The sequence below is a fragment of the Augochlora pura genome, chromosome 4 (genome assembly GCF_028453695.1).
Source record: "Augochlora pura isolate Apur16 chromosome 4, APUR_v2.2.1, whole genome shotgun sequence".
In the NCBI taxonomy this organism is placed as follows: Eukaryota; Metazoa; Arthropoda; class Insecta; order Hymenoptera; family Halictidae; genus Augochlora; species Augochlora pura.
In genome coordinates, this window is record NC_135775.1 from 6,254,736 (window position 1) to 6,278,224 (window position 23,489).

Below are 23,489 nucleotides of genomic sequence, written 5' to 3' on the forward strand. Positions count from 1 at the left end.
ACGATATCAGCTCGTTATCGCCCGGTATAAAATGTGTTTGCGTAGATATATTCCGTGCGTGCACTCGCGGTCCGTGTAGATCCACTCCCGTGATTACCGCGCGAGCATTTGGGGTCCCGCTGGTCAATTTGCGACAATTACCGAGCCGTTGCGACTGGTTAAAGGCAGTTAGCGCTCCGGGGGAACAACGAGCAGAACCGCGCGGAGCCTCTCGAAGGCCCTCGCGAAGAATTTCATTGTTGTCCTTTATTGTTATCTGTTTTGCCGTGCCGGGATTCGAGCCGAGTCCGCTGTTCTTTCGCTATGTTTTCGTAGAAAATCCTTGACCGGGTGGCATGCATGGTCGCGCGACACCGATTACGCCTTCTCTTTCGCCGTTTCATTGGTCGACGGACGTGAACGCACAGCCTTAACCTTACCGATAACCCATCTGGGAATCGAACAACGTGAAAGCCCGGGCGATCTCGTAATCGAATCTTCACGGATAGTGTAATCTGTCATGTTCTTTCTCTTGCTTTCCCTGTTGTAGGAACTGATTGGAAATCAAATATATTTCTCCCCTCTCTTCGATGCAAAAATATCTGTCGCAAATAATTAGGAAGAAGTTGATCATAGATGGATCTAATAGATCGTACATAATAGTAGTGCAACGCTGATACTAACATTATGGTACAATATTGTATTGCATAATATCTCTACAATTTAACGACTGGATATTTTCGCGAAAGGAAAATATTCTGGATCAAAGAAACGCCAAATAGAAAGTCCTTCTCTTCTTCGATCGCTTGAACAAGCTCTAAACGTGACATCGTCGCTTTCAGACTCTTCTAACTGTTTCAAGTTTCGCCCTAATTTGATTGCGAACGCATAACCCCGATCTAGTGCAACAACAATGATCTTCGACACTCGAAGCTTGCGCTACTTGTGGACGATTAACGATGGCGTCGATACGACGGCACGACGACTGAACCATAAAGTAGAGATTCGATCGCGGACAGCGAGCGCGGATTCAACTTTGTACCAAGAGTTTACGGACCTCGGTAGCTGTTGGAACCGGTCTCCCCGCGACGATCGCGAACGAGCGTAATCGTTATGTAAGAACGACTCGCGAGCTAACAACCGTGTGGCCATGTGCTTCACCGTCGTCTCGTACGAGGGTCAGGACCCGAGCGGGCAGAGTGCACGACGAGGGAGCGCGGGGGCGGTCAGCACCGCCCGTAGAAAACGTTCCTCTATCTAGGCCAAGCGAGACCACGGATCCCGGTCGATCGCTTGCGCGAGCCTCGGACGCGTTCACGATGATCTTTCGATGATCCGGCGCGGTTCGGCGAACCTCTATTTCCGTGATCTGAACGCGACCAAACGACGTCGAACGCCGTCAAACTTTGTGAGATCTCGTTTGAACCGCGACACGCTTGACCCAGTAATCGAGAAAACAGCTTCTTCGACGACTGTACACGTTTATTTCCGGTTCTACCGATGGACCAATTAGAAGCTACAGATCGAAGGATAGAGTGACACGTAAAATATTGCCTGTTGAATCATTCGATTGGTGAACAATAAAAATGTCATATCTCTCTCTCTTTTTTTTTTTTTAAGTACAGGATTTAAAGAATTTTTTGGGGGGGGAAATAATACGCTGGTAATATACAATAAGAATGTGGAACTGGTTATGTCAAACGTTTATACGTAATAAACATTCCATGTGCACCAACCTTATCATTAACTCCTCGTGATTAGCATCGTAAACGATGCTAATTTATTTCTGTTCCCTAGGTTTGGTAAAACTCGAAGTAAACGAAAATTAAACGGTCATTTGATTTTTCGTAACGAACTCGCATTGATGTATTCCGTCTGCGTTACTATCTGAGAGGACGTCACGCGCGTACGACAATCATTTCTTGTTTTGCATAAAGCCAGTTACATTTCTAAACGACTGTCCGTAAATAGCAAGAATATCGCGTTCGCGTTTGAAAATACACATTTTTCGAAGGCTTGTTTCCTATTCGGTCGGTAGTCTTTGCCTCTTGCTCGCCGTTTTACGCGTCTCGTAGAAACGTTTGTTTTCATTGATTTTGTACGGTCTCTGGTAGGTTATAAACGTCGCCGGTGGTTCGATACTACACACTTTGACATGGTTCGTCTGCCATAGTAAATCGATACATCTTCCACGTTTTCAATGCAAATATACACCATTGACTCCAATAAAACTCTGGCTTCGGTTATTCTCTCGTACAAGCATCATTCACGGGTTGGTTAATGAAAATAGTAACGAGTCAAGGTTTCAACAACTGTAGTGAATTCTTTCGGAACGTGCTTCGACTTACGAACAAAAATTGACAATTTGTGAAGTGACGATATGATGATTTGAGCCTCACGTCGATTGTCAACGACTGTAAAAATGAGCTGCGAGGCTCAAATCATCGTATCGTTACTTCACAGATTGTCAATTTTTGTATATAAAAAATGAGAAATAAAACGGGATAGTATTTATGTGCTCTAAAACGTTTAGTGCACATTTTAAAACAAGGTCGTTATACAGAGTTGACCGAAGAAATATTTTAAGAGTTTACCGCAAAGAATTGAATAGATACGCGTTTTTCATAGAAAATGAACGCGGCAGGATTAAGTTAAGCCGCATTCCGAAAATGGAAGACAAGATAGGATCGAGCGAAGTCACGCTCGAAAAGTCAAATAAAAGAGGTTTAAGTCTATATACTTTCTTAAAAGCCGGCTTGACGAAACTTTTGGTCGGAGGCTAGGGTTGGAGTTTAACGAATGAAAGCGGAGAGTGTGTGGATGAGTCGCGGTGACGGGATCCGTTGCACCAGGTAGGATTTCTGATTGCAGCGGGGTGGAGCGCGAGGATGAGGTGTACAGCGTGCGTCAACAGGCAGCCCGTGACACCGAGCCGAGCCTCGTGAAGTCGGAGAAGCTGGTCTCGAGCAGCATCAACGAGACCGTCGAGAAAGAGCAGCCGCAACAACAGGAGCAGCAGCAACCAGCTTCTCAGCAGCCGGCCACGACGAAGCTACGGCTGCAGGTGCAGGTGACTAGCAGCGCTGGAAACACCGATCGCGACGACAGCGAAGACGTCGAGGAACAAGCAGCGATCGAGCCGGCGAAGGGCGAGTACAAGTCTTGCAGCGAGGCTGTCCAGCAGAAGGAACCGATCGTCGAGCCGGTGAAACCTCTGGCAGTGACGACCTCGACGTTCCGCGCCGCGGCGCCCAAAGCGAAAAAGGAGCCGGCTGTGCTCCAGGACGGCTCGCGGAAGGATAACACCTTCCCGAGACCGGTCCGCGACGCAGAGAAATCGTTCGTCGGCGTGCAAGCGCTCAAGGACTTGCCCGAGAAGTCGTTCAAGGAGAACGACGAGCCGAAACGGAAGCTGCGGGCCACTCGCCGCCCGATCCCCTTCATCTTTCAGGTATCGATCATTATCTCTCATCGATTCCGTTCTGATCCGGTTCATTGGTCTCTGTAAATTCCAAATTGGCACGATAAATTTTCCTATTTAGGATAATCTGATTCTTATCAAAATTAAGAGGGGCGCAGATCAAGTTAAATGAGAAGGAGTTTCAGTCAACCCTTCGGTGGTTTCGAATTTATTTACGAGATACAAAGTTTTAAACTCTGCTCTTTTGTCTAAATTCTCTTTATTTTATTTCAAACTTTTATACCAATAAAAGTTCTCTCGTCAGAACCAGCCGGATAAATTTCTGAATAAATTTAACTTTGCCAGTCTTGTAAGTCTATGCGCGTTAAGAACTATTTTCTTGCTCGAGATGGCTTTTGTTTTACGTCAAAGGGGGAGGTTTAATCTAATCTAGAATTTTGCGTAATTGAATATTTTATACGGAAAATTTCTTATCTCACGGCACAAGGTTTGCTTATAAACGTGAATCGTTCCAGGGCAAGCCGGCATTGGACTACAATCCGAAGACCAAGACGATCACCAGGCAGGTGTTCGTGCCGATATCCCCGCAACAACAGCAGCAGCAACAGCAACAATCGGACGGGATCACGTGCAGACCGCCGCCGCAGACTGCAACAGCGAGTATATTCGCGCCTCGTACCGAGGACATGAACAAGGGCTTCTTGACGTTCAGCGAGGATCAACCAGGCCTTACCAGTGGGTGTCCTTTTGACCATATATTAACCCTTTGCAGTCGGAGACATTTTCCAAAGAAATTCAAAATAATTTACATCACCTGTGGTATTTCGATTTTATACAATCTAATGCACGTTGTACTTGTGATATTGCATTTCGCGACTCACGCAGCGGTTACACTTTTAGCAGATTTTATACATATTTATACAATTTTTTATTTATACGATTTTATACAATTTGATAATGTTAACGCGTTGATGATCAGTCACGAGTTAACTGATACTCTTATGTTCAGACGTTGTAAAATCATTGGTCAACAATCTGTTGAAATTATTTTGGAACGTGGTACAGCAGTTTTCAATGACACCATAAAGCTGTGATTCGAGTGCAAAGGGTTAACCTTTATCGAATCCTGTCCGATTAATTCTCAGAGAATTCGATAATCCGTCCTTGACAAAGAAAGTCCGAGGAGAAAGTACGTAACGCACCCCAGCTACGCACCGGCTCCGCCGCATCTAATTCCCACCGATATTCAACGATCGATTTCCCATAATTAGCCTCGGCAGTCGCGGCCAATCTTCTCCGAACCCGACCACGTTGGTGGCTTCCTTTTTTCCTCGACGATGCACGCAGATCGTTATAACACGGCGAGCGGAAGAAGCCGCGACACGTGACTCGATCGCGATAACGTCTTCGCGCGACTCGAGGAAGAGGGGAAGCGGGATGAGGACGAGGCGGAAGAATAGTTTGTCGGTACATCTCGGTGTCTCGCGTTGGGAGCGGCGCTGACATAATTTATCGGCTCCGGATGATAGGAGAGACCGAATGCGCGCTCGATCGAACTCGCTGACCGGGACGCTTGTGCGATTTTCTTGTTCCAGTGTTGAAGGACGAGCCGGAGGACTTGACGCATCTGGCGCCCACACCTGGCGACGTCTGCGTCCCTCTGGAGGACACGCCTTTCCTCACCGACATGCTCGACGAGTTCATCCTCAGCAACGACAACTATTGTCCCCTGCTCAGTCCCGGAGCCGGTCTAGTCACGGAACTACGCTCCACGGACTTCGGTGATTCCCTCAAGGACACCGATCTCAGCGACACCAGGAACAAGGGCTTGGGCGAGTCTCTGGCCGACAGCGATCCCTTCATGTACGGCGACTCGCCGAGCAGCCCGTGCAGCATCGACCCCAACTCTGTGTCACCGTCCCTCATCAAATACAGACAAGTAGGTACTTGGACTGCGTTGGGACTGTTCTCGCTGTTGGTGGCAGAGCTAATCGCTTGATAATTGAGCCGGTTTTGATCTTCATTAAATCAGCAAACAGGAAAGCATTGTAAAACAGATAGAAAAAAGTCTAGACAATGATGTAGCTCAGCCACCGTAAATCAAGCAGTTCAAAAGAGTAGAATGATAACGAATCAATCGCACTGTACAATTTTTATGAAATATGATTCTCGTTTTGCAGAGCCCAGAGAGAAGCATGGACTCTCTAGGCAGCCCAACAGGAGGCAGCGGTGCCGAAGGTTTGTCCGAAGACGAGATGCTGATGCTAGGCCTCAGCGACAGTATAGCAGACGATGAATTGGCGCTGAGAGCTCCCTACATACCCATGTCAGACCAAGACGAAGCGTTGGATCTACTGATCAGCGACGACATGGTCATGTGGAGCCCGCCTCAGACCACAGAAAAAAGCTGTCCAAAATGGTACACTGCCTGGTCCTGCGTTAGGCGACATTTGTCTATTGATTAAAAGCTATAAACTAGTTTGATTAAAAGCTTCTTTGAAAGAATAGGGCGATGGATGCAATGTCAAACAAGAGCTTGGAAGACACATGTCCTTAACGCAGTTCGAATCCCACCATTCCTCGAAGAGATCCCAAGTTACCAATGGTTGCTTCTAGGATGCTGGACGAAAAGGACCAAAGGATGACGGACTCGAGTCTGGCTCAGCTATTAAAGACAGACCAAGTTGTCTCCAGAAAATACAACGACCACGGCGGCGGCCTGGTGAACCCGGTGCAGGTGCTTGGTCAAATCCCGAGGAAACGTGAGTATCCATTGTTCCGATTCTTCAGCACTTAAGTTAAGTTCTCTGATCATCCTCGTTTCCACAGACACTGGCTTGGATGTCAGTCATTGGACCTCGAAGCTGGACAGACCCAACAAACGCCTCCACACAGCCTCGTTGGACACGGGGACAGAGAACAAGCGAATCAAATGCGACGATTCCAGTCGTCGGGCCAGTCCTCTGGCGCTGGAGGACCATTTGCTCGGCAAACAGCAGCCGTCCATGCCTAGGAAGCCGGTGGGCATGGGCGGTAGCCAGCTGCTGCGCCGGCTGGTCTCCCAGCAGACGGTGCAGAGGAGCAACGGCGTCTACCAGGGCGACTGTTTCACGGGCAGCCCGCGCAGGAACGACGCCAGGAACCTGGGGATGAATGACGGCGACGGGGACAGCGGGGGCGGCGGATGCGAGGGCGGGGGAGGCGGGGACGGGGCTCAGAGCGGCTCAGAGCGGACCTCGGTTGCCGGTTGCAACAGCGTGCTGATGAACCTTCTGGTGTCCGGCTGCGACGTGAGTGCGGGATACGTGTGCTTCGCGAAACCGAAGCCGTCAAAAAGCATCGCAAGCACGTGAACCGGAGCGGACCGGTGGATCGCCTTTCTGACTCTCTTACACACACTCTGTCTCTCTCTTTTTCTCTTTCTCCCCTTCTCTTTCTTTGTCTATCTCTCTTTGTGTCCATGTCTTCTGTAACTGTTCAGACACGAAGGCTGGTCGATCGACTGGCGGACACAGTCGATCTGCGTCTCGACGTCGCGATGCATTGTAAACGAACGTTGAACGTTCCGCTGGATTTTGTACCCAGATCGACGCGCGAACCGTAATGGCGTAGAGGCCTGTCGCCATTGTCGCGTTCCTAGATTAGGTCGTGCGCAATTGGTCCGCTCCGGAAGTGCTGCGCAGATGCTCGAGAAACGGTGAACTCTCTTAAACCCCCGGTCGCTGGGTCCTGGAACGATATTGTTTCTAATGAGGTCTCTCCAGCGAAGGAGTAGACGTGGATAAGCATGATCGAGCGACCGCGTGGTACCGCGATACAGAGACGAGATGTTTTGTCGAGTACGTCGGCATGGTCGTTGGTAACACCGCGACCCTTAGAGTCACGTTATGTATTCTTTACTTGCAAAGTATATGGAATTGTTGATTGAAGATTGTCAAGACGAAAAGGAAGAAATACATTGAACATTGAACATCGAACCACCTGTACTGCTGCGTTTCGTTTCCTCCTCTCTCATCCCTACCGTTCCATCTTTTTGCGTTTTGTTGTTGTTCGAGGATAATCTAGCCTCTTCATTTGCTGACCGAGATGATTCGTATCGAGTAGCGTTTCATGCACAATTTATGGCCGGCTGTAAAATAGCTTTGATCGTTATCGATCGTCGCGATACCTTGGCTTTTTTATGTTCTTTTATAGTTAAAAATTATGTTCGAATATATAGTTTGATCGGTTATCGATTGATAAAATGCACGGAATTTTTTAATTGCTTGTTATAACAAAATAGTCAGTGCATCATTAGATAGAGACGTTTGTTGTTTATGGGGTTTTGTGGCCTCCCTAAGTCATTCTAGAGATAGCGCGTTCTTGAGTATTTAATGAAGATTAGTTTTATTGATTGTAGTTTGCGTAGAATTATGTAATAAAAACATCGACGAGCGTGGCCTTGTTTTTGCGTGTCGAGGAAGACGCGACTGCAGCGGTACGTGATTAGATACTGTTTTTAATTTTTAGAGTTTCCCCACTTCTCCTGCTATTTCGACGAAACGCAGCATGCTCGAGCAGCATTTCAATCGATTTTCATTAATGCTAGATTTACCGAGTGAAATCGTGAGTGAATCATAGAATCGTTTGAAAAGTATACGATGAATTTGATGCTCGACAAAGATCTCGTTTACATCTAAAATTATTTATTTAGTTTTAACCATTTGTCCATGCTATAAAAATAAATAACTAACCAGGACGATTTGTTGCTCACCATCAGAACGTGGTAGTGGCAATGGAACCGTTTTTATTCTGTTATATTTGTAAATCTTTTACAATAGTCGCACTTAACAATTATTGTCCAATTTATTAAAGAGTACTGTTATCAGTATAGTAATCTTTATGATTTATTGCAGGAGAACTTGATGGAATCTCGCAACGTGCCCACCTCGCTTTCAAAGAGTTTGACAACACCGTTGTCCATCAAACTGGAGAACCAAATGGTGCCTCAGTGTCCTTCATCCGGAGGATCAACAGGATCGTACGATCAGATGAGCCCGGACTCGAGCAAACGGGTCTCCGGGTCGTTCGTCAGCGAAGGATCGTTGGTCTCGCCGTCTTCGACGATGATCAACTTTGAAAATTTCGATTATGATCCGAGTTTGACGAGTAGCGGTTTGCTACAGGTGCAACCGGACCTGTTCGGGACCCTCCTGGATCGGGAGCTCGTTTAAAAGATCATAAGGTATAAACGATGACTGCCGAAGAAATATGCAATATCAAGACGTCACGATTATGCTGTGGAATTCCCTAAATTTTATGAAAATAACAACTTCTTTAGTCTCCTTTTCCATTGGAAACGATGCCTTCGATGACAGGTTACATCGTAAATTTCTGGAAATTTTTAATTGCATTAATTATTGATTCAGTCGTTATTAAAGTAGGAAATTTATTGTTTTTGATAATGTTTGTTCTATTTGTAAAAAAACCACAGTCTAATCATGATTAATCTACGTTGCCTGCGTTTGACGCTGAAACTATCAACCCAATCTAAACGATCGCTTCATAATTGTATTACAACAATTACATTAGGTGTAAAAAAGTGAATTTCGCGAGTCTTTGAGATAATTTTGTTATTGCGAGTCAGTGTAAAATAAATCCACAAACCATTTCCATATATTATAAGACCATAAATGAGGGCTGGGTAAAATTTTATTTTATACTAATTAGTTGACAGTTTATTTTATTTGAAGTTTTATTTAGTATTGTTAAGAACATTTGTGAACATATATTAACGATTGCGCTGTTGTTAAATTCTATAGCGAGTTTTAAACGCTAATGTTTTCAAATTGGCGGGGATATAATTTTGTAATTGTATTCCGTAAAAAGAGAAATCTGATGCTGGGTAGACTGGTTCGATAGTTCCAGTGTTGAGATGGCGGATTTTATTTTGTAGATAAAAGTCTACAAGATTTAAACATGGTCCAGAGACATAATTGTCTGTTAATAAATCCCGCACACGCCGTTTCGGTTCGAAAACAGGGCGATTCGATGGTCCATTGATCACGCAAGAAAGTGCCAATGCATTTTTTAGAGAGCTCTAGTTGTTAGGTGGCCACCGATGGAAAACGGTCCACGTTAAACTTCATTTAGACAATTGCGGAGTATGTTCGGCGCTGTTGGATCTTTACACACACTTGCAGATATTTTTGTAAAATTCCATTCTTTTCCATCCGAACCGTATTCTTTGTTAACAATTTTTCCGCATCTTTTCAAATGTATATCGAATTACTTTAAATTTACGGTCCACCGATTGAGTGAACTATTTGCACATGTCCAATTTTCGGCAATAATTTCAGGCAAAATTTTGTCCGTTAAAATTCGACAAATGTTCGATGTTAAACGATGGCAATAGCGATTATACAAAATCGATACTCTTTAAGATGTTAAAATATTTACAAGAAATCTCGCGGAACAATTTCTGTGCTTTCAGATAAAGTTGTAAGGATTTAGAAAGTTGACTTTTTCAACTTTATAAAATTGATATAAAAAAATTGGATACTTGATATGTAACAATCTGACGATACTCTCGCATCGCTGGCGGACGCATTTATGGTTTAACCGCGATCTAATCGAGTGATTTTCACATTTATGTGTAGTAGAGATCGAAGGACATTGTTAGCGGGAAGGAAAATTGGGTCGCGCCGGAAACGTGTGGCACCGTTTTTCCATCACGACGGCCACGGACGAAACCGTCGTCGTTGTTGTTACTGTTTTTTATAGTTTTTAACAAGGCCAATCCCGATTATCAGTTGTTAGAAATACGTATATATACGTATATATATATGTATATTGTACCGCGATTGTCGTTCTTTCGAGACCATTTTATTCGGTGAACGCTAGATTACACGAAATATATATATACATACATGTGTTTATACATATATATTTTTAATATCACTTATCGATATAAATACAGTCACTATAAAAACATACTAATTTTATTAATTTTACTATCGTCTGTATTTTTACTCATATAACACCACGAGACCATTGCTATTAATCTTTCCTTGTATTACGCTGTCCGGTGCTGAGCGAAAGTGCCGCGATAGAGTAAATTATCAGAAACAAATAAACAGAATTTCTACTGCCGAGGTTCTTTAATTTACGATACCATAATCGTTTATATTTCGAAGCTAGCTACATATTTAAAAATGATGCTCTTGCGTCAAGTGGCGCTCCATGCGGTGAAATCGCCAAGTTCACTTTCAGATAACGCTACAGCGCCAATAGTTGCAGAGGCGAAATGCTCAAACTGTTAGCCAAAAACGACTGCCGGTAACATCAAATTGAATTACAAAAAAAGGCGCCACTATAATTTTTACTTTTAGAATGTAGGTACAACAAAAATATTAACAAACCAAGGAAGTAGGGCTAATCAGTGTAGTCTACTGCGTTACTATTATCTATAAAAACCGACTAAGGATATAGTGAAATTAGTTACATTTTGATACTTTATTTAATATTACATTATTACATTAATTACATTTTATGACGTTGTCATCTTTTAGTATCCTATGATATTAATGTTGCAGTTTCTCCGAAATAAATCTGAGTTCTTTTTTAATGCCCCAATGTTATCATACACAATGATTATCGGTAATCATACATTCTACATATGCAGGCGATACTGGCGCCCACTTCCAAAGATAACTAGAAGCTAAGATCGACATTTTTACAGCGCCAAATGGCGTAGCGATGGAACGAACAAACTAAACGCTAAATTATAAGCAAGTCGAAGTTGCATAACTGTTTCAGAAGATTGCCACTACAGCAAATGGCGCTGTACAGAGGTTTGAAAAACATGACATAACGCCACAATTCCAGAAAATATAAAAAATAGTTCTACATCTCCACACTGAGATTTTTGAACTACACCTATTCTTTAAGGAGGAATAAAATTTCCAAAATTTAGGACAGGCTTTATAGTGTAATAGTTCCAGGGCACATTTAGAAAGTTTTAGGGTACTTTTAGAGGAATTTTAGGGTAGTTTTGGGGCACATTTAGGGTAGTTTTAGAGTAGATTTTGGGAATTTCACCCTAAAACTGCAGTACTACTGTCATAAGCTGCCCTAAAGCTGCACTAAATCTACTCTAAAATTACCTGCAGTTAATTTTTGTTAATAATTAGACATTCAAGAAGCATATAAGTCCTGCCGGGGAATGTTCATTACTTCTAACTAATGAAACACGATAAGACACATCTGCCTGTACCACGTAAAAAGTTCTAATAATCCGTGATTAATCAAACAACTAAAGAATCAATTGTAAATTATCCAAAAACGTCTCGTATACTTCGGACAATTACGATCCGCCGATTACGGCGATGAGAACAAAACTGATTGCAGTTTGAAAGCAGCCGATAATCGGCGCCGATCTCGCAACGAATCGCACTCGCTGGTCAACTGTTCGTTGTTTCTAAGTACAATGGCTGTGTTCGAATGAAACGCGGATCTTTCTCTCTGCTCCGTTCCGTGCCAGGCACAAGCTGGTCTACGACGCTCAAAATTCTAGTGCACGCAGCCTTCTGACATGACTAAACGACACCCGGACAGGTGTTCGTCAACGTAACACATCCCGGGAGCTGATCGTCGGCTGCAAAAAAGGGATCCCCACGCGAACCGCGCGTTTGTTGTAACAGAGTTCGGTCGAATTTCAAGGAAGCTGCGAGCAACCGTGTCAAGGACCACGAGAAAACCACAAGTTTCCACCGTAATCGACGAAGAGAGGAAACACCGTGAACGCGGCCGGATAGAAAAACCGGGGAGCGGGAGACAGGAGCGTGAGAAACACGAGGAGGGACAAAGAGAGACGAAGAGAGACAAGTTCGTCTGTTATCAAGCCTCGATAGTCCAATGAAGATCCTCTGGCATGGCCACGCGACTCAGCCCCCGAAATTCGGAGGTGAACGCTCTTGAGCAGCGGGGCTATCTGATTGGCAAAAAGATCGGACAGGTTATTTACCCCCAACCCTCTCCACCCCACCTGTTCGTTAACCTCTTTCCACTTCTCCTGCACCTGTTTTCTTTCGTGCGGCTCCGCGACGGGGTTCCTTTCTTTTTGAACTTCGCGCCGCCTTTGATCTCGTTCGGAATCCCCTAACCCTTCGTTAACCAGAAATTGCGCGTCTCTTTTTTTCAGCCCCGTTTTCAACCTACGTCGCGTCTCGCTCTCCCCTTTCGCTCTTCTTCCCGGACGATTATCCGTCGCTCTTTCTTTCGGTTCCGTTCATACTTTTGCTTTTCGCGTCTTTAAACGTTCCGTGCCGGTGATTTGTGGTCGCGACCAACTTGGCCCCTGTGTTGCATTTATTATTATTATTAATATAACGTATAATATAATGTTATTACGTATAATACTATTATCGTATATTCTTGATTATTCCGCGCTTCGAATTATCGATAAGTGCGACACATAATTTCGGTCGGCAGTGATCACGAATCCGTTCGAACGCCTACTATTGTGTAGAGATTGTTGCATCTCGTTTAACGTGTTAGGGCTCGTATGCGACCGTGCACCTGGCCGAATACGTCGACGGGACGAGCTCGAAGAAATTGCGATTAGCATGCAAGATATTCGACAAAGAGAAAGCGCCCGAAGATTTTCTGAACAAGTTTTTCCCCCGTGAACTCGAGATCCTTACGAAGATTGAAAATCCCCACCTCATCCAAGTAAGATGCCGTCCGCGACGTGTCGCGATCCTATCGGGATTTAAACGCGTCACAAGTTCCGTCTCGGATGATTTCAACTATCTTCTGAGAAATTAGAAATCCTACCTTTTAAACGGGTCCACGGACCCAGCAGCTTTCAAGTCGACCCGACTGACCAGGATTTACCGTGCAGGTGCACAGTATACTGCAACGTGGTCCCAGGGTGTTCATCTTCATGCGGTACGCGGACAATGGCGACCTTCTCGATTTCGTTCTGCGAAACGGCGTGGTGCCCGAGCAACAATCGAAGCTCTGGTTCAGGCAGATGGCTTCCGGTCTCCACTACCTCCACGGGAAGAACATCGCCCACCGCGACCTCAAATGCGAGAACATTTTGCTCTCGAGAAAATTTAACGTGAAGCTGGCGGACTTCGGTTTTGCAAGATTCTGCGTGGACCAGGCCGGCAGGCGTGTCCTAAGCAACACGTACTGCGGCTCGGCCGCTTACGCGGCACCGGAAGTGGTCTCCGGCACGCCGTACAACCCGAAGCTGGCGGACGTCTGGTCCCTCGGGATCATCCTGTTCGTGATGCTGAACGCGTCGATGCCGTTCGACGACAAGAACCTGAAGAAGCTGCTGAAAAACCAGATGTCCAGGAACTGGATGTTCCGCTCGCGAATCAGGGAGACGGTGTCCGCCCTGGCCAAGAACATCGTCAAGCACATCCTCGAACCGGATATCACTTTGCGGCTGACTTTGGAGAGGGTACTGGCGCACGAGTGGGTCCGCGCCAAAAAGGACAAGACCGGATCGCTTTCGGGCAGACTCGTGCACTCGGCACCGCCTATTCATTCGCAGGTGGGCCATTGTCCTTCGTCTCAACGATTTAAAATCCATTTATACTCGCCGACGAGTCGAGCACGAGCCGGGCAGATTGATAGTGTTATTATTATTTATGAACACGAGACCCATGTCAGATTCAATAAGGTCTCAGCCATTTTATTTTCAATGTTCTAAATTTTTTAAAAGCTTTATTACGTAATACTTAAGATCATTTTATCTATGGAGCACGTTGATCACATTGCCTAGATTATTTTACAATTGGTAAAATAATTTCGAGACCAAGGAAGTATTCTCAAATTTTAAATTTATGAAAATGAGTTGGAATTAAAGAGAAAAAGAATTAGGGGAGTTCAGCGGTACGCCGAAAGACGAAGGGAGACATTAGGGTGGCAAGTTAAAAATAGAAGTGGCTGAGGCCAGCGAACATCATAATACTGCTCTCACTGACACTACATAATAAGTACTCGGCCTTTGAATTAATAAACACGAGATATGCATCTTGATTGCATCACAGCACTCGAGGTGGCCTATGCTTAATCCTTGGTGATATAGGGTGGGTCTGTTTAGATGCATAGTAATCTGTTTTAATTCTCCGTGCACAAGATTAGAATGGCCTATATTAGTCTTACTTGAACAGATTATTTTAAAACTTTGATTTTTTATGAAATTTTCTTGACACTTCTATTTCTACTGAATTTATTAACCTTTTGCATTCGAGTTGCGATTCCTAGGGTATATTACCAAAGGGTATATTATAATAATATATTTAATAATATATTTATTCTATAATATATTTAAAAGATTGTTAAGACTATTAACTGTATCATAATACTATAAGCCAGACAAATTATTTTGAATCTATAGTTAAAACAGTTTCGAGTGCAAAGGGTTAAAATATTGAATGTCGAATAGGAAATATCAAAATCAGATTTAATCTACTCGCATTTAATGCCATCTGTGAACATTTATAATATAGAAAATTCTTTGATTCGTGGCGAACTGATTCTATACCATTCGAATAAGTTTCGTTGATTGTCAGATGTGCGGAACCGGTGGCAATTTGGTCGGTGCCGGGGCCGCAGGTGGCTGCAACGTGCCGGTAGTTCTCCGAGGTCTGTCGTCTTTCAAGAATTCCGAGATCCACGGCCAGGGTAGCGCTTTCAAATCCACCGACAGTCCGAGGAAAAACGCGCAGCTGTCTGCCGTCGAGTGAAGAGAGAACCCAGTCAGGACCGCAAGGATGAACCAGCATCGTATTCGCGCGTCGAACGTCGACGAGGGCGCCCATAAAACGGGCGCCGCCAAAGACGACGGTGTTTAGAATACATTTTATTTTTACTTTCCTGATTATTGTCGATCCTATACATGGTTTTTAATAGTGCATACTTTAATAAAGAATTTATTGATTATATTAGTTCGTGTAAACGTTTCACGGTAGCGACGAACGGTCTATCTAAAAGATGAGGTGTCAAGTGAACGAACGCGTTAATAATAATTAAGTTTATTGTACAACTAGCGCCTATCAATATACAAAACTATAGTTTTTCTGATTACACGTTCGGCAACGTGATCGCTATAAGTAGATAGATAATATGCAACGGTACAAGTAAATATGTTTTATAATATTATATATATATATTTTTATATATATAGTTTACATTAAAACAACAAATAATTTACACGATTCAATACGACGGCCGCGGGCCGTGGGTCGATCTCGCCCGGCATAGCACCCCATGCCGTGAAAATAAAAATACATGTATTTGTCCGAGGGAGATCGACCCGGGCAGCCGGGTCTCAAACTCGTCGAGAGGACTCTCCGGAAGGAATCGGGGGGCAGGGGAGGGGGCAGGGTGGAGCGGGGTGTAGTAGGCATGCTTATCTAAAAATATTAATTCGTTCATGACCTTAATCAACTGCGTCGCGTGTAGAAAGGGGCGCGGTTTCGGGTATTGCATGGTCGTTGTGCGTGTTTCGCTCGGTTACACGGAGCTACGTGTGTCCCATTACAAGATGCTCGGCGGATAAGAACTGCGTGTCATCGTCATGTACAAAAGTAGCGAAGACTATCAACGGTGTTATCTCGGTAATCGGGCGGTCGATTAATTGTCAACGGAACCGACGAAGAACGCTCGCGAGAGAGTCTCGTCTCCTGTCAGGGTCCGTGACAGTTGCGCGCCGGACAACTTGTTCACCTATTTACAAATCCTATAGTAAAGCGTGTCTAAGCATAGATTTCGTAATTTTTACAAACGTGTCAACCAACAAGTGTGTCGCCGTTTCAGATCGGAGATTTCTCTCTCTCTCTCTCTCTCTCTCTCTCTCTCTCTTACTCTCTTTTTCTTTTTTTCTATTTTTGAAAATAATTTGCGGGTCGAGACTTCGTTGCGCGAAGATTTGGAAAGAGATATTTCTTTTCTTCGTGGTGTCTGTGGGAATTTTAAATCCAACCGCCGGTCAGTTTGTGGAACATCTCCTCGTTCAACGTTTGGTTGACTTCCTTGGACCGCATCGAGAGGAATATGTAGCCACCGATGAACTCGTGGACCACTTTGCAGTCCGCTGACTGGCACTCGAAGATTATGTTCTCCTCCTCGAACTGTACCATCATGTGCTTCACCTCCCAGTTCACATTCCAGGCCTGCAAAAGGTAGAGAAGATATTATCGATTATTATATTAACGTTGTATTATCTAGTAAAGTGAGAAGCGTGAATGAAACATCGTCGCGATCACCGACCTTCATGGTATTGTATCTCCACGTCTTCAAATGATCGCCACTGTGAAGCTCCATCCTCATCAGCCTGTTATTGGCGATGCCCAGTAGCTCGTCTTTGCTTTTACCAGTGAATCTGACGACGAACAAAGCGATGCCATACTCGGGCAGCGACTGCCACGCCTTTATATAATTCAGCTTGGCTTCGATCAGGGACAGGTCCTTCACGTTCGCGTGCGCTTCCAGGATCCTCTGAACCAACTGAAACAAGTACAACAAACTCGCAAGTAGTACAAGCAAATGGAAAGATGATCGTTCCTGGTCAATGGTATCGTATGTCTATGGAGTACACACTTTTCCTTTGAACTTCTTGACGAATCGCGGCGCAACGTAGTCGTCCGGGACGATATCCAGAGCAGTCGGATTGATCGCCGGTGCGGGGGCGGGCCTCTGCAATTGCAGGAAAGCGACGATGCTATTCACTTCGCTCTCGTAGGACGAATCAGCGAGGGTGCGGCCCTTGGCCGCCAGTCTACACGCTGCCATCCACTTCGCGTACTGTTGCTCCTGTAACAGGTCGAACCATCGTTATACTCACTTCCCGTTTTGCAATTTTATGTCGTTCTTCGAAACTCAAATATCGGTTAACCCTTTATTAAATTTAACCTTATTTATCCTTAATATTTTTAATACAAGGACCAGACAACATGTGTTCCTTTTATTGTCTTTATGTACTCTTCTTTCCAGGGATAACAGAAGAATTTATTTTTATTTCGATATAGCGGAAATTAATAATATTAATATTTATTAGATCCTGCATGAAATCTGTATTCTCAATAAAAATCTATTGAATGCAACTTTGTAGTATGGAAGATCTTTCACAGAGGTCTAACCTTAAACTTTCTTCAATTTATACAACTTTAAAACTAAACCTGCCACGATCAAACCGATCGGTTTTTAATTTTGTAACTTTACGGCACTTCAAACATCGGCGACATCTTCGTGGGAAATAACTGAATAAATTATATTATTTCTGTATAACAATACAAGGCGACATCATCTACAAGTTTTCTTCATTACTAAATAAAAAAGCGATTGTTCTAATTAAGCCTGAATCTCATTAAAGACATTCTGAACAAACTTTACACCAATTATAATTTCAACAATATTCGCAGCTTTATTTTAGTAATATCCTGATACCAGATATTTTATTATTAAAAAATTCCATTTACTTTCTTTAGCAGGCGATAATATTATTCTAAATAATAGAATGATTAGATAATGGAACATTTGGATATTGACACATTGTGAAGATAAATGCTCGAATAGGGGTTGTCTACTATACTAGCATTTAAAACAGGCAAGGTACGAATGTTGCTAATATCGATTAGAAGTTCTCCTCATGGTTAAATGACAAAATAGTTCTAAAATTGCGAAAGAATGTTTGCAGCCAACGCTTGGCTGGTAATTGTAAGGTAAGGTGGCGAGCGGGGGTGCGAACGAGGGCGTAGCCGACAGCACTCACGTTGTCGCATCTGATCCACATCTCGGTCATGCCCTCGGCGCTGGGCACCTCCAGCCTGATGCCGTATCGTCCTTGGGAGAGATGCACGTCGGGCGTGACCTCGCATCCACGCAGATTGATCACGTGGGCAGGTGCCTCGCTGCTGTTCGTCTCCTCCCTGGTTTTGTAGAGCCTGAGCTGAAGGTCCCGGCAGGTGACCCAGTAGCGTTTGAACGCCTTCAGCGTGAACCGTTTCGGCTTCGAGAACCGTAGATGATCGCACAGTTCCGGCACCTGGGTGATGTCGCTGGGCCCGTTGCTGATGTTGCTGCCCTCGAGGGTCACCTGGAGATCCGTCAAGGCTGCGTCAATGTCGTCCTCGACCGGCGACGACGCGCCGTTGCTGTCGTAGCTCGGCTGCGGCACGCTGGCCTGGAGATTCACTTGCACCTGCGAACAGGGAATACCAATGAGGTCTACGTCACCCGGAGGGGCTCTCGTACACCGCCATACGCGCTCCTTTTATCGTTATGTCCTCCTCCGGTCGCCGAGGAGCCGGTAGGCGGATCGGAAAAACGGAGAGAACGTTCTCTCCCGGCTCTCGGCATAAGTCGACCAACGGATTTGCATGCGAATAGGATCGCGTGGGGGTCTCTCCTCTCTCTCTTTTTCTCTCTCTTCCTCAGCCGACGGCTATAACCGGAGGAACGCTGCCGGTTTTCTCGTCACGTTTTTAAATAGGACTTATCCCAGTTACGCCGCTCCGCAATACGCGAGCGGATAAAAACGCTTGCAAGCGAGCCGACTGCATGGCAGCACCTCGATCCGTCGGTGGCAGATCGTTCTTGCACGATGGATCTGTATCGCGACTATTCGGAGTCGCGGATAGTACCTCGAGATGGGACACGTGGGTTTAACGATTTTTAGAATGTCAGAAGTAGTTTTCGTATTTAGAAGATATCGTTGGAGATTGGCGTAGACGATGGCTAGGCTGCGGATCTTTATGCAAGATAGAAGCGGCCTACGTTAATCGTTTGCACTCGAAAGCCATTTTAATTGTAAAATTAAAATAATCTTCGCGAGTTAATGTTTCTATTTTATTTGGCAAAGTGCATTTTATGCGTACGAAATTGGGCCTTGCGACTGATACTATAGTCGCAATTTTAACAATTTTATAAATTTAAACTTTGGTAGTAGAAGTCTTTTGATATGACAATTTTAGCGGTGTCACAGAGTTATCTCTCGAGTGCAAAGGGTTGAATTAAGTAGCAATATATTTCTTTTTCAGTTTTAATAAATTGAAAACAATGTAACAATTTTCGTAGCCTTCAATGATTCCTCTGCTGCTTCGTATTTTACTTGCTCACCTTTACCATAATATTAACATATTGCATAATATTCTCAATCAACCGACGAGGATCTCTCCGCGTACTGGAATTCTTCTATGCAATTTCAAACCGTTGTAATTTATGCATCGCTGATTGCAGATTACTGGTTTACACATAACCTACTCATTTGTAATAAGAAATGTACGGGAATTAATTCAACAAAGATCAAAGTCCTGTAGAACTCGTCATCGTGTTCGCGAAAGACTAGAATAACTGTACCGAATGATGTAAATAATTGCATCGAATGAAATAGAACGGTATTAAATTACCACACGTGCTCCGAATTTGTCCACGAAAGTGTAAGTTCGCGCAAATCTCCGACCGATAAAGATCAACCGAACAAAGTGCTGCATACCAGCATGTTTCATTGTCGGCTCGATCGAGGACCTGCCGATGTGTATGCGCGTACAAATACTTTCTCCTTTTACCGTATGCAATTTATCTTAAAGAGGAATGCGCTTCCTGTTACATAAAAATCCTGTTTATGCTACTTAAAAGCTACTTGCTACACCGATATTTACGAAACCGATTTATAAAAAAGTTATCAAACACTTTCGATCTATGTCAGGTTATGTCAGCAATATTAATTTATTAACTCATAACTTTATAATATATATTTACGAAATTATATCATTGTAATTATCGATATAAAATAAAAGATGAACTAATGACTCGATGATGTCAGCCAGGTCTCCATTTACGAAATTATTATCAAACACTTTCGATCTCTGTCACTCGTAAGCAATATTAATTTATTAACTCATAACTTCATAATATATATTTACGAAATTATATCATTGTAATTATCGATGTAAAATAAGAGATGAACTAATGACTCTATAAATTCCCCCAGGTCTCGATTATCCATATTGTTTGTCTCGTAATTCGCTCGACTAATGACGGTACCGCCGTAATATTTTGGCAGCATTCTTCGTTGGCACAGCGAGCTATTTCCGTCAGCCGGATCTCGAAGTATATATAGATCGATCCGGTCTGCAGGCACCGGATGTTTGGATCGTGAAAACGTTGTCGCGTAAACAGTCGCGTGTAGCTGCCACGAGATATCCGCGGAAACTGCGGATCTGTCGCTAAGTAACGGGTTTTCCTCTAGAATCCAAATACACGGCGTTCCAAAACAGCAATCTACTTGACATTAGGTTTGCGAAACGTGCCATAACGTCAAGTACCAATTTCTGTAATTAGCGCTTATTGGAATTGCAAAGATACATTTATGGCAGATTTATCTAATAATTTTGTTTCACTCGATGTATATTTTACGCGTAATGGAACTATAGCAATTGCAGACCGCGGTAATTTATGCATCACTGATTGCAGATTACTGGTTAACCTACTCATTTGTATTAACCCTTTGCGCTCGAGTGGTGACTTTGAGGTAACAGTAAAATTGTTACAGCAAGTTTCAAAATCATTTTTATATTATGCAAAATTAAATTTTATAAATTATTCAAAGTATAACTGTTGCTACATGAGTTACAAGATTTGAATTCATATGCGTAAAATACATTTTGTTATATAAAATTGAAATGTAGTTATTTTAGAATTACAGTTAAAATGGTTTCGAGGGCAAAGGTTTAAGAAATGTATGAGAATTAATTCAACAAATATCAAAGCCCTGTAGAACTCGTCATTGAAATTGCAAAAATATATTTAAGCATAAATTATAGTACAAATGGCAAAAAGTCCAAATAAATCTTGCCATTTTTCTAAAACAAAACGCATAGCGTTTTCGAGCTCGGTAGGTTTAGTGATAAAAATCGCTAAAATCTAGTTCCATCAGAAACCTCTTCCAAAGGTGTCATATTCTGACTATAGCACTGCATAGATCATCGTCAATTCTGCCATCCCTCAAAACCGCATCGGACGCATTAAAAAAAGGTACGCTACACAGGATGGGCATGTATACGATCATTACACCGGCTGTAAAATAATGCGAACCTATTACAGTTAATTTCTTACAAGAACCTCTTCTGGAACGGAAGCTGACGATGATGAAAAAGGACATGAATCAAGATACGTTCGAAGAGCAGTATGCGCATCCATGTTCAGTCTGTGCACCATTACATAACATAAAGATTCTCTACGTCAATTTCGCGAAGTAAAAGTTAGGTAGAAAGTTCCTTAACCTCTTGCAATACGATTTCTTTCACAGTTACTTAGTCGATTGGCATTCCCTCGTTGCTAACAAATTCTTACAAGAAAAAGAGAAATTTTTATTTTTCTCTTTTTTCTTATTTTTACTGTTTGCCAATCTTTACTTTTACGAGAGATTTCTACCCCACGCTTATGAAATTCTTAATGTAAATATAACAAATATAAAAATACTAAAAATATAATATAATATTTATATGTACTCGATTATAATTATCAATCTTTACTTTTACGAGAGATTTCTACCCCAAGCTTATGAAATTCTAAGATATAATATAAGAAAGAAATTAAAAGATATAATATAAGAATAATTAAAAGATATAATATAAGAATAATTAAAAAAAAATAATAGAATGATAGAAGAATTCAATTTGATTTCGATTTAGAAGAAATTAATAAAAATCACATTTAGTGTAGCTTGCGTGAAATCTTTGTCACGAGTCTGACTCATTGTTATAGTACAAGGGGCTAATGGATTATGTTTGAAATCTTTATAATAAGACTAGCACGACATTATAACAAGTCTGTCCATGTATACTTGTAAGAAAATATAACACCATGTCGACGCTAACTGACTATACAATTTCAGCCTAAACTACCCTTTCTTAACCCCTTGCACTATCGCTCCTTTCATACTGTGGCGATTAGCACTTATTCATACTTAATAATTTTCCTAATAAAATCGGACAATTCCTTTTTCCTATATTGTCTTTATTTACCTTCGTTTCTATACTTTGATAACAGAGGAATTTATTTTTGCTTTAACGTAGAAGAAATGAATAATATTCATATTTAGTAGAGCTTGCATAAAATCTTCACCACGAGTCTGACTCGTTATTATAATGCAAGGGGTTAAAGTAGACACTTTTAGCTTTTAGATAAAGCAAGTTGCATAGAAATAGCCCGACGAGAACATATCTTTAAAAATCCATCTGATCTCCGAATTTGCATAACTTTCCTTCTCTTTTCCTAAGTGACAAAGGTCCGCTAATGGACTTATTACAATGATACATCATCCAGCTCTAAAGACCCCTAAATTTCCTCTCGTCGAATGCTGTTTCCAACTCACCTGCAGTGCAGCGAACATCAGCATCTCCTCCTCAGTGCAGTCGATCTCCTCGGCCAGCAGCTGCCACTTGGCCTGCTCGTACATCATGTTGATCCTGACCGCGTCGGTTTTCGGGTTGAGGTCGTAGAAGGAGTAGAACTTGAACTTGAGCCGCAGGGTGTCGAACTCGCGGATCCCCTGCTCCATGATGGACAAGGAGGAGTCGAGCCACGCGACGTTCATCCTGGCGCGCTCGACGAGGTTCTTCGGCCTGACCAATTTCGCTCGGACTTCGGGCGAGATGGAGGTCGGGCTCTGGGCCAGGGACTCGGACAGGGCCCCGTTCAACGCTTCCAGACTCATGGTGCTGTTGTTCGCGTTGAACGAGTCCGAGCTACCGAAACCGGACGAGTTGTTGTTCCTCTTCCACGTACCGGTTTGCTGTCGGGAGGAGAACAGAGGCCGCGCGTGAGAAGGAGCGAGAGGCGACGCGAGATACGGCAGGTTCTGCCGGGGCAATAAATACGCCTAATGATCACTCCCGGGGCCCGGAAAAACTGGGCCCGGCTCGCGAGAAGCAAATTAGTTTCCCGAGACGAACGACTCCGCGGCGCGGTAATGATAGCCCCGCGCCGATAAATCATACCACGGGCAATGGGGTCGATCGGGGATTATTTATTACCATAACAGGTCCGGGCCCCGGACTCTCTCTCTCTTTCTCTCTCTCTCCCT

General features: G+C 43.5%; 3 protein-coding genes across 6 annotated transcripts in view; 2 read left to right on the forward strand and 1 right to left on the reverse strand.

The window, feature by feature from the left end:
- Sima (HIF-1 transcription factor component sima) overlaps positions 1-15,103 on the forward strand; it is a 95,695-nt gene extending 80,592 nt beyond the window's left edge. For 3 of the 4 annotated variants that reach the window (XM_078178388.1, XM_078178389.1, XM_078178387.1), the window contains exons 8-14: positions 2,851-3,430; positions 3,916-4,135; positions 4,996-5,339; positions 5,581-5,819; positions 6,017-6,162; positions 6,230-6,690; positions 8,296-10,525. In XM_078178388.1, coding sequence (XP_078034514.1) covers positions 2,851-3,430; positions 3,916-4,135; positions 4,996-5,339; positions 5,581-5,819; positions 6,017-6,162; positions 6,230-6,690; positions 8,296-8,613 — 2,308 coding nt within the window. In that variant the 3' untranslated portion in view covers positions 8,614-10,525. Of the gene's footprint in view, positions 1-2,850; positions 3,431-3,915; positions 4,136-4,995; positions 5,340-5,580; positions 5,820-6,016; positions 6,163-6,229; positions 6,691-8,295; positions 10,526-14,973 lie in introns of those variants that run through there. The other variant, XM_078178386.1, reaches the window with a different exon arrangement.
- Positions 12,312-15,147, forward strand: Tssk (Testis-specific serine/threonine kinase). Its single transcript, XM_078177761.1, has 4 exons — positions 12,312-12,395; positions 12,938-13,111; positions 13,284-13,949; positions 14,974-15,147. The coding sequence occupies exons 1-4, from the start codon at positions 12,312-12,314 to the stop codon at positions 15,145-15,147; spliced, it is 1,098 nt and encodes a 365-aa protein (XP_078033887.1).
- A 272-nt stretch (positions 15,148-15,419) lies between these two features.
- Positions 15,420-23,489, reverse strand: part of LOC144468718 (unc-112-related protein) — a 68,643-nt gene continuing 60,573 nt past the window's right edge. The window contains exons 4-8 of the mRNA XM_078178390.1: positions 22,779-23,198; positions 18,174-18,602; positions 17,003-17,215; positions 16,673-16,909; positions 15,420-16,575 (exon numbers count right to left, since the gene is read on the reverse strand). Of these exons, the coding sequence (XP_078034516.1) occupies positions 16,375-16,575; positions 16,673-16,909; positions 17,003-17,215; positions 18,174-18,602; positions 22,779-23,198 (1,500 nt within the window). The 3' untranslated portion in view covers positions 15,420-16,374. The remainder of the gene's footprint in view (positions 16,576-16,672; positions 16,910-17,002; positions 17,216-18,173; positions 18,603-22,778; positions 23,199-23,489) is intronic.

Excerpts from the sequence above, each read along its gene's own strand:
- Tssk (XM_078177761.1), top strand. The coding sequence starts at position 12,312 with ATGGCCACGCGACTCAGCCCCCGAAATTCGGAGGTGAACGCTCTTGAG. Across the intron at positions 12,396-12,937 it reads TTGGCAAAAAGATCGGACAG|GGCTCGTATGCGACCGTGCA; the intron begins GTTATTTACCCC and ends TTAACGTGTTAG. Across the intron at positions 13,112-13,283 it reads AAAATCCCCACCTCATCCAA|GTGCACAGTATACTGCAACG; the intron begins GTAAGATGCCGT and ends TTTACCGTGCAG.